Source organism: Nematolebias whitei, chromosome 9 (genome assembly GCF_014905685.2).
Source record: "Nematolebias whitei isolate Nwh7 chromosome 9, NemWhi1, whole genome shotgun sequence".
In the NCBI taxonomy this organism is placed as follows: Eukaryota; Metazoa; Chordata; class Actinopteri; order Cyprinodontiformes; family Rivulidae; genus Nematolebias; species Nematolebias whitei.
In genome coordinates, this window is record NC_056506.1 from 20,233,412 (window position 1) to 20,244,219 (window position 10,808).

At 45.6% G+C, this 10,808-nt stretch overlaps 2 protein-coding genes across 2 annotated transcripts in view; both read left to right on the forward strand.

Moving 5' to 3' along the window:
• The window catches only part of trim110 (tripartite motif containing 110), a 9,621-nt gene extending 2,378 nt beyond the window's left edge, over window positions 1–7,243 (forward strand). Inside the window, exons 2-7 of the mRNA XM_037682035.1 lie at window positions 390–904; window positions 991–1,086; window positions 1,261–1,494; window positions 3,690–3,712; window positions 3,867–4,012; window positions 6,921–7,243. Of these exons, the coding sequence (XP_037537963.1) occupies window positions 416–904; window positions 991–1,086; window positions 1,261–1,494; window positions 3,690–3,712; window positions 3,867–4,012; window positions 6,921–7,243 (1,311 nt within the window). The 5' untranslated portion in view covers window positions 390–415. The remainder of the gene's footprint in view (window positions 1–389; window positions 905–990; window positions 1,087–1,260; window positions 1,495–3,689; window positions 3,713–3,866; window positions 4,013–6,920) is intronic.
• Window positions 7,244–9,510: 2,267 nt separating this feature from the next.
• Window positions 9,511–10,808, forward strand: part of cbln12 (cerebellin 12) — a gene marked incomplete at its 5' end in the record, with an annotated part of 7,543 nt that continues 6,245 nt past the window's right edge. Inside the window, one exon of the mRNA XM_037682113.1 lies at window positions 9,511–9,524. Within this exon, the coding sequence (XP_037538041.1) occupies window positions 9,511–9,524 (14 nt within the window). The remainder of the gene's footprint in view (window positions 9,525–10,808) is intronic.

Here is a 10,808-nt window from a genome sequence, read left to right on the forward strand (position 1 = left end):
TGAGGGGCGAAACGTTTCTTTTTAACAAAAAAACGAAGTCCAGATGATATGATTCAACCAATTTAACTTGTTTTAAATGAGACTGAACAGCAAAGGCAGATCATCTGCACACAAGTTAATTGTAGGATTTGATCAATTTTTACGTAGATTGCATGTTTTAGAGAGTGAAGAGCAGTGGTCCTCGTACGGAGCCCTGAGGAACATATTTAATGAAAAGAGGAAAATAACTCAGCGTGGAGGACATACTATGTTCTAGCTGACAAGTAGTTTGAAGCCAACTTAGTGAATTTGCAGATACGCCAGTTTTATTGTCTTTGATGGTAAATGTGTGTTTTTGCTATTTAATTTACGTGTCATGACCTCCTTTTGTTTTATAATCCACTTTTTAGTTAGAAGTTCTGATTAGGACTACCCGATGGCATCCTTGGATGAAGAACTGACCTGCTTGGTGTGCAGAGACAGCTTCAGTCAGGCCCACCCCCTACCCTGTGGACACAGCTTTTGTCCCGCTTGCATTCGTGAGGCCTGGAGCAGCCAGAAGGAAGGAAAACATTGCTTTACCTGCCCTCAGTGTCAGGAGGAGCATGGAGAAGTGCCATGCGACTGCTGTCCTCCCCAGGCAGAAGACGGGCGACCCGCTCTGGCTGTGAAGACCTGCTTGAGGTGTGAGGTGTCCCTGTGTGCTGGCCACCTCCAGCCCCACCTGGAGAGACCGGCGTTTAGCAGCCACCTGTTGGTGGAGCCAGTGGGGGACCTGTCCCAGAGAAGGTGTCCGGCACACTCAGAGGTGTACCGCTACTACTGCGTGGATGAGAGGGTGTACGTGTGCGGAGACTGCCTGCTGGAGGGGGGCCACGTTCAGCACAAAGTGAAGGCACTGAGACAGGTGGAAGAGGACCTGAAGGTCAGTTGGATGGCTCCACAATGAGTGTGTGCACGTTCTACAGATCTGTGTGAGGTTTCTGTTACAATGCATGTGTGACTTCACAGGTCATCCTTCAGACACTGCTCATCAAAGCAGACACCAAACTCAGAGACGGGGAAAGAATCCTCAGAGAGCATGAAAACACTGATTCTGCCATGGCCGTGAGTTAAAACACACCGAGTAAAGAAAATAACTCAGTAGAACGTGTCATTGGAACGTTCAAAAAATCTAAATGTACATATTTTTCATAATCATTTTGTTTGTTCAAACACATCATGCAGAGTGTTTGAGTCAGTCTCTGATCCTCCAGTAGCCAAACTGATTTCTGGTTCCAGGACTCTCTGAAGAAGGACGACAGTCAGGTGGAGCGGCTGGACTCAGACCTGCAGAACCAGGTAACAAAGTTAGCATTAGCTCTGAAAGAGATCACCAAGAGGGAGCGACAGCAGATCATAGAGCGCGTGAACAAAGACTGCGCCAAAGTTCGGGCCGACATGAGCCAGACGATGAACATTCAGCACTACCTGAACCTGCTGCTGGCCGAGACGGACCCCTTCCTGCTCATCTGGGTACAACGTTTAACCAAATACAAATGAAACAACTTTTTAAAAGAAAACAATATGATGTGTAAGGTCATGGCTGTAGTTAATGAGGGGATTAAAAAAAAAACAATTTGGCTTCTGTTGAATAAACCAAAGCCTCCGTGAAGCTGATTTTTTTTCTTAGTGCTTAACTGATTTTTCTTGGAGTTGCTTTAAGTCAGTCCAGCTCCTTAATTTGAACAGAATTGAAATCACAACTTTGAACAGATATTTTTACAGGATGAATTTTCAGAGTTGTTTCTGGTAATTCACAAAACTCTCAGTTCTTTGCACTTATTTATTTATTTATTTATATCTAAATGGATGAGTTTCTTCACCACCTCATCGTTCTGAGGCAGGTGCATCAGGGGAGTTATTGGTGTGAAAAGTGGACGAGTGTTTTAAGAACGGGTCGTCTGACATGACGTCAGCATCAAAATGAGAAGTTATGGTTTGTGAGTTAGATATAAGTGTCTGATGAAGATGTCAAACGTGTGGCATGAGGTTCCAGCATGCAGAGGCAACATTTATCACTTACTGCAGGGAGGTGCTGTCTCTGGCAAAAAGGGGTTACTGGAAATTCCCTCCATCTGTCCGTCCATTTGTCCATACTGTGAGCATAACTGCAAAAATAAGTGAGGTAGCAACTTCCATTTTAGCGTAAGAAAAGTTCCTTTTGAAAATTAGGGTGCCACATTCAAAATCCAAGATGTCTGCCACCACACACACATAAGTACATCAACCACCTAAAGAAACTTAAATAAACTATGCTCTCTAATTTGTATATTTCTTTAAAGTATAGTTTCCTCAAATGATTTGGGTGGGTGGGGGGTGCACAAAGATTATTCTATGGGGGCTAAAGCCACCATTGGCCACCCCTTGCTCCACCACTCCACCTGGTGGTGAATAAAACTGCTCCCTCCATTCACCAGGATTTGTCACTCTGTGCTGCCTCAGACAAAGAACAACTCCTCCACAGTGTCACTATGACCTGAATATCTTGCACCAAAAACATTTAGGTTTACGTACATTCTCTGTTTAATTCCAATCCAGAAAAACACTCTTGTCAAAAACAACATTCACTATTCAAATCCCTCAGTGACAGAGACAATGATGTTCTGCTTGTTTTACTAGTGCCTACAAATCCTGTTCCGTTAAAAAAAATAATCTGTGAAATCTTTCACATCTGATGGAGGAATTAACTAAAAAGACAAAAGCTGCATCCAGTGGGAAGAAGTCTGACGGTGCAACAACATATGTTTGTGAAACACTTTTAGATGTTTGCACGTTTGTGCAGCACAGACGTCAGAGTTCACTCTTCATTTTGGCAGCAGATCCGTGGGGAGGTTTATCACAAATATATTACTTTATGTTCTCAAAGCAGATAACCCATGCTAAGATGAAAGTGTTGACTTATTTTTTTCCAGCTTCCTGCAAATCAGGTCATTCTAAAACGGTTCCCATCATGTCTTAAAATGAGGTAAAACAACCTCAGCTGCATGCAAAGAGAACATAATATACTGTATGTTCTCTTTGTATTCATATTGTATACATATATTGTATATGTATGTGTAACAAATATTACCCTCCTTGGATTTTTAACACAAACCAAGCCAAAATTCAAACCCTAAGTACACCCATTTATCAGTGTGTAATTATCGACTGGCCTTCCTTCATTAGTGAATGTAACCACCTCGGTCTGTAAATGAAGAAATCTACAAGAAAATGGCTCAAATGAAAAAGTTGCAGTGCTCAGGTCAAAGCTTGTTTCTTTACCAAGCTGAAAGGCTGCAACAAGAGCCCAGAATGAATTTTCATGGACAGTTCTCCTCTCTCACCCAGCTGAGGGACTGATTGTTACTGGTAAAGGTGGTTTCTGCAGTTTGGGCTCGTTATGGTAGTGTTAACTCCTTCATCTGCATTTAGCGTCAGATTTCTGTAACGAAACAATGACACTTTGTTACACGTTGTTCTTTCTTTGTTGTGTTTAGCAAATTAACAGAATAATCTGATGTTTGTCCTGATTAATACACAAACAATTGCAAGTGAGAATAGAGGGAACATAATAAATGACACAAAGATGCATCAACTGTGGATAATGATTGTAGTTTTTTATAGATTCACACAAGAATGTAATTATTTCTAGGATTATTTGACATGTTTCTTCCCCTTTCCCTCCACAGGCATTTCAATCAGATGATACAAAGTGAGTTTTGTTTTTAGCTGTTAATGTGTTGAAATAGGCTGAATCAGGAGTTTATGTTTTTTAGAAAAATAGTCCGCTCGTTTGACAGATGAAAGATGGACTAACTGCAGATGTGACTAATTCTGTTTTGTGTGGGGGGTGTTTTGTGTTGTAGATTATTAGCTGACCTGAACTGCTCCCTTTTCGTTCCTGACCCCATCAGTCTGGACAGGAAACACATCCTGGAAGACATAGAGAACAAATACCGAGAGTTCATCACCGCCACGCTCCGCTGCCTCACCGAACTCAAGAGGGATCTCTGTAAGTAGCACATTACGCAAAATATCATTATACTTTGAGTAAAATGCAATGATTTACTAATTTCATAAATCCATGTTTTATTTGCAGTGAAACAAAATAAATAGTAAATGTTTAAAATTGAGACATTGTACTTTTATAAACGAGGGAATTTTAAATTATATGGCTGCAACACGGTGGATCAGTTGGTAGAGTAGTTGCCTCTCGGCGAGAAGGTTGCCGGTTAAAATCTCGGTCCGGGGGCCTTTCTGGGTGGAGTTTACATGTTCTCTCAGTGCATACGTGGGTTTTCTCCAGGTACTCCAGTTTCCTCCCACAAACCAAAAACATGCATGTTAGACTGATTGGTAACTCTAAATTGTCCCTAGGTGTGAGTGAGAGAGAGAATGATTGTCTTGTTTGTCTCTATGTGTCCCTGTGATGGACTGGAGACCTGTCCAGGTGTCCCCCGCCTCTCAAACAGTGACTGCTGGATATGGACACCAGTGACCACCATGACCCGAAAAGGAAGAAAATGATAAAGAGGATGGATGGATGGATGGGTCCCTATTAGTCTCTCATGTAGTAAAGACTGTCCTGGGGTCCACACCCACAAGCACATAAATGTTACAAGCATCCATCCATCATCTTTTATCCACTTCTTCCATTTTGGGTCACGGGGGTCGCCGGTGCCCATGTCCAACAATCACTGTGCGAGGGGCGGGGTACACCCTGAACATGTCTCCAGTCCATCACAGGGACACATAGAGACAAACAACCATTCACTCTCTCACTCACACCTAGGGACAATTTAGAGTTACCAATCAGTCTAACATGCATGTTTTTGGTCTGTGGGAGGGAACCGGAGTACCCGGAGAAAACACACTCATGCATGGAGAGAACATGCAAACTCCACTCAGAAAGGCCCCAGACTGGGATTTGAACCAGGGACCTGCTCGCTGAGAGGCAGCAGCTCTACCAGTTGCACCACCGTGCTGCCCACAAGAACAAGCAGCTGGACTAAATATTGGAGGACTAATTTTATTGTTTGGGGAGAAATTAAATGGACATTGCACCAAATTCAACAAAGTTCAGTCAGGTCATCTGGATGGTGTTTTTGGTTGCTGAGACGTTTCATCCTTCATACGAAGGACTTCTTCAGTCTGAGGAGCCACCAAACCAAACTGAATCCCACAAACAGCTCACTCCCAGAGTGGGAAAAAACAAAAACAGTTTGCTGGTGATAAGATAGCCTCTGAGGCCCGCACTCTCCCCTGTTGGTTTGGTGGCACCTCAGATTGAAGAAGTCCTTCGGATGAAGGACGAAACAGCTCAGAAAAAAAAGAAACCCTCCAGAGGACCTGACTGAACATTGTTGGATTTATACCTGGATTAATGAGCATGGACATTGCACCAAATTATTAAGATGTTTCAACTAATTTAAGTCATAATCTCATGTTCATTCATTCAACCTTTATTTAGACAGGTTAATCCCATTGAGCCTCGGGGACTCATTTACAAGAGAGACCTGAATTTTTTAACAAAGAGTGATGACAACAGTGGACAACAACGTCAACAACAGACAATCATAAAAGATGCGTACAATTTTTTTTAACAAGGTAAAATAAAATGGCAACCAAAGGACAATCAAAAGGAAATGTAACAAAAAAACAGCTAGGTTGTAAAGCAATGTAGAATACTAAAAACAGGAACATGTCTGCATTGTCTCATCTTGTTTCATCAATCTCATGTTCATGTGGGGACCATGATGGTATTTGATCCATTATAACTCCCAGCAGTTTAACTTGTTCTGTTGTCCATTTAAAGAAAGATGCAACATTTGAGTTAGTCTGACAGAATGTTCAGAGCCCCACACTACACTCTTTGAGTTAACTGTTCTCCATCAGCCACTCAGAAGCAGACAATATTTTAAAGGTTCATTAGCAGCAGGTCAAGAGGACGAGGGACAGTCAGTCAGTCAGAGGCTGAACTGCTCAGCAGATCTGGGTCCGACAAATCAAAACTTTACACTTTTTTGGAAACCATGGCTGTAGAGACATCTGTTCTAAAGAGGAGAGGGACCATCAGCCTGCTTTCAGGTCAGAGTTCAACAGTTTGCCTCTCTGGTTGTATGGGGGTGCATTGTGCTTCTGGAAATGCTTCATCAATGCTGAAAAGTATCTTCAGGTTTTAGAACAGCATTTGTTCCCATCCAGATGTGTTTTTGTAGAGAAGGCCTCGGTGCTGAACTGCACACTGCCTCCATTACTACAGAACAGCTGCAGAGTCCAGGTGCTGGACCGACCTGCAGTCCAGACCTCTCACCAGCTGAAAAACATCTGGCACATCTCCGTCAATTGATCTGTTTACTATGTTCAGCTGTGAGTGAAGTCTGGGTTCATGTGACTTGCAAATCATTGCATTCTGCTTTTATTTACTTTTACCAAAATTACCTAAAGTATTTATGGTTGTGTTTCCAAACGGCTCCAGATTATGTCACAGTCATTACTTTTCCATTAAAATGCGTTTGATCAAGCAGTTGTTGTGTTCATTACATTTGTAATGTTTCAATTCATGAGGATTTTGATTACGTGACTTCAAAATGATTGTCTGTTTTTGAGCGTTTAAAACAAAATTTAATTGTTTTTTCATCCTAATCTTGGTTTACAGTGTCCCATTTCTTTTATTGTGAAAGGCTTCAGCAACCCTCTCTCAAAATTTTGGTAATCAGACACATTTGTGAGGGTTCTTTGATTTAATTATCAACCACAAGATGTTTCTGGTGTAAAGAAATAATGTTTTGTGTGGTGAAAGTGGTCTTCTGAAAGTGTTTACTAGTTTCTCAGAAGCGCAGTAACATCTCCTCATGTTTGTCTACAGCAGAGCAGAGTTCCTGCAGCACAGCTTCATTAAATGTCTGTCTGCCCTGCAGTGACCAGTCCTCTGACTCTGGACACAAACTCTGCTCATCCTCTGCTCAGCATCTCTGATGACTTACGCTCCGTCACACGAGTTAAAAGCCGCCTACCCTGCTCTGCTCATACAGAGCGCTTTGACCACTGGCCTCAGGTCCTCACAGTCCAAACCTTCTCCTCTGGGACTCACTACTGGGAGCTAGAGGCTGAAGGATTCTGGGATGTCGCTGTCTGCTATCGAAGCATTGGAAGGAAGGGGAAAGAAGGCAACGCGTTTGGAAACAACAAGGTTTACAGACGTTTCATATTTCTGTCGTCTGTGCAATACCCCCTTCACTAATAAAGACACTTTCTTTAGTTTTGTCCCTCATCGCAGAGTGAAGAGGGGGATTTAGAAATGCCCTCTGTCTGTCAATTCAGTTTGTCTTGTGAAATGGAAAACTTGAAAAACAAGTGAGGTACCGACTTCCATTTCAGTGTGGGGCTGCATCTACTTTGTAAATGTAAAAAGGGCACTTTCAAAATTTAAGTTGCCACATCAAAATTCAAGATGGCCACCACAAAAAAATCCATCCATCCATCTTCTTCCGCTTATCTGGGATTGGGTTGTGGGGATAGCAGCTTAAGTAGGGAGGCCCAGACTTCTCTCTCCAGCCACTTGGGCCAGCTCCTCCGGGGTAATCCCAAGGCATTCCCAGGCCAGCCGAGAAACATAGTTCCTCCAGCGTGTCCTGGGTCTTTCTCTGGGTCTCCTCCTGGTAGGATGTGTCTGGAACACCTCACCAGGGAGGCGTCCAGGAGGCATCCTAACCAGATGCCCGAGCCACCTCAACTGGCTCCTCTCGATGTGGAGAAGCAGCGGCTCTACTCTGGGTCCCTCCTGGATAACTGAGCTTCTCACCCTATCTCTAAGGGAAAGTCCAGACACCCTGCGGAGAAAACTCATTTTGGCCACAATCTTGTTCTTTCAGTCATAATCCAAAGCTCATGACCATAGATTAGGTAGATCATCTGTTAAATTGAGAGCTTCGCCTTTTGGCTCAGCTCTCTCTTCACCACGACAGACTGGTACAGCACCTGCATCACTGCAGATGCCGCACCTATCCACTTATCAATATCTTGTTCCATTTTCCCCCTAATTCGTGAACAAGACCCCAAGATACTTAAACTCCTCCACTTGGGGCAGAACCTCCTCCCCGACCTGGAGAAGGCACTCTACCCTTTTCCGGCCTCAGCTTTGGAGGAACTGATCCTCATCCCAGCTGCGTCACATTCGTCTGCAAACTGCTCCAGCAAAAGTTGTAGATCACAACCTGATTAAGCTAATAGGACCACATCATCTGCAAAAAGCAGAGACGCGATCCTAAGGCCACCAAAATGGATCCCCTCAACACCTTGGTTGCACCAGAAAATTCTGTCCATAAAAGTTATGAACAGAATCGTGACAAAGGGCAACCTTGACGGAGTCCAACTCTCACCGGGAATGAGCCCGACTTATTGTCGGCAACATGAATCAAGCTCTGACACTGGTCATACACCTAACAGCCCCTATCAAAGGCCCTGGTACCCCATAATCCAGGAGTACCCTCCACAGTGTTCCCTGAGGGAAACGGTCAAACACCTTCTCCAAGTCCACAAAGCACATCTCGACTTCTTGCACAAACTCCCACGCACCCTCCAGGACCCTGCTGAGGGTATAGAGCTGGTCCAGTGTTCCACGACCAAAACACCTAAATAGACCTTACCAGGGAGGCTTAAGAGTGTGATCCCCTATAGTTGTAACACACTCTGCGATCCCCCTTTTTGAATAGGGGGACCATCACCCTGGTCTGCCAATCAAGGGAAACTGCCCCTAATGTCCACGCAATATTACAGAGTCGTGTAAGCCAACACAACCCCACAACATCCAGAGCCTTAAGGAAATCTGGGCAAATCTCATCCACTCCTGGGGCCCTGCCACCGAGGAGCTTTTTAACCACATCAGTGACCTCAGCACCAGAGATTGGAGAGCCCAACCCAAAGTCCCCAGGCTCCACTTCCTCAGTGGAAGACGTGCTGGTGGGATTGAGGAGGTCTTCGAAATGCTCTTCCCACCGACCCATGACATCCTGAGTTGAGGTCAACAGCACACCACCCCCACTGTAAACAGTGTTGGTGGTGTACCGCTCCCCCCCCGAGACGCCGGATGGTGGACAAGAATCATCTCAAAGCCATATGGAAGTCATTCTCCAAGGCCTCTCCGAACTCCTCTCATGCCCAAGTTTTTGCCTCAGTGGCCACCCGAGCTGCATGCCGCTTGGACTGCCGATACCCATCAGCTGCTTCCAGGGTCTCTCAGGCCAAGAAGGCCCGATAGGGCTCCTTCTTCAGTCTGACAGCATCCCTCACTGCCGGTGTCCACCAATGGTTTTGAGGATTGCCGCCGCGACAGGCATGACAACCTTGCGGCCACAGCTCCGGTAATCCACCTCGACAATAGAGGCATGGAGCATGGCCCACTTGGATTCAGTGTCCCTCACCTCCCCCAGAACATGTTCAAAATTCTCCCGTAGGTGGGAGTTAAAACTCCGTCTCACAGGAGACTCTGCCAGACATTCCCAGCAGACCCTCACAATACATTTGGGCCTGCCAGGTCTGACTAGCATCCTCCCCCACCATCGGAGCCAACTCACCACCAGGTAGTTAGTTGTCAGTGGACAGCTCCGCCCCTTTCTTCACCCGAGTGTCCAAGACATGTGGCCGCAGATCAGATGAGACAACAGCAAAGTCGATCATTGAACTGTGGCCTAGGGTGTCCTGGTGCCAAGAGCACATATGGACACCCTTATGCATGAACATGGTGTTCGTTATTGACAGTCAATGACAAGCACAGAAGTCCAATAACAGAACACCACTCGGGTTCAGATCAGGGGGGTCGTTCCTCCCAACCACACCTCTCCAGGTCTCACTGGCATTGCCCACGTGAGCGTTGAAGTCCCCCAGCAAAACAAGGGAGTCCCCAGGAGGCGCACTCTCCAGTACCCCCTCCAAGGACTCCAGAATGGGTGAGTAATCTGAACTGCTGTTTGGTACATAAGCCAAAACAACAGTCAGAACCTGTCCCCCCACACGTAGGCGGAGGGGGGCTACCGTCTTGTTTACCGGGGTGAACCCCAATGTACAGGCACCAAGATGGGGGCAACAAGTATGCTCACTCCTGCTCAGTGCCTCTCATCAGTGACAACTCTAGAGTGGAAGAGTATCCAACCTCTCTCAGGGAAACTGGTTCCAGAGCCAGAGCCATGCATCGAGGTGAGTCTGACTATTTCTAGCCAGAACCTCTCAACCTCACACACCAGCTCAGGCTCCTTCTTCACCAGAGAGGTGACATTCCACGTCCCAATAGCCAGCTTCTGTAGCTGAGGATAAGACCACCAAGATCCCTACCCTTGGCCACCACCCATCCCACATTGCACCCAACCCTTTTAGCCCCTCCCACAGGTGGTGAGCCCATGGGAAGGGGGACCCATGTCTCCTCTTCAGGCTGTGCCCAGCCGGGCTCAATAGGTGAAATCCTGGCCACCAGTCTTTTGCCAGCGTGCCCCACCTCCAGGCCCGGCTCCAGAGTGGGGCCCTGGTGACCCACGTCTGGGGGTGGGAACATTGGTTCCAAAAATTTTAATCATCATAGGGGTATTTGGGCTGCCCTTTGTCTGGTCCCTCACCTAGGACCTGTATGCATTGGTGACCCTACTAGGGGCATGAAGCCCCTGACAGCATAGCTCCTAGGATCATTGGGGCATTCAAACCCCTCCACCACAGTAAGGTGGCAGCCCAGGGAGGGCTGTCGAAAGACTAAACAAAACAAACAAAAAAAACATATATATATATATATATTCCAAAATGGAATAAACGGGTAAAGATAA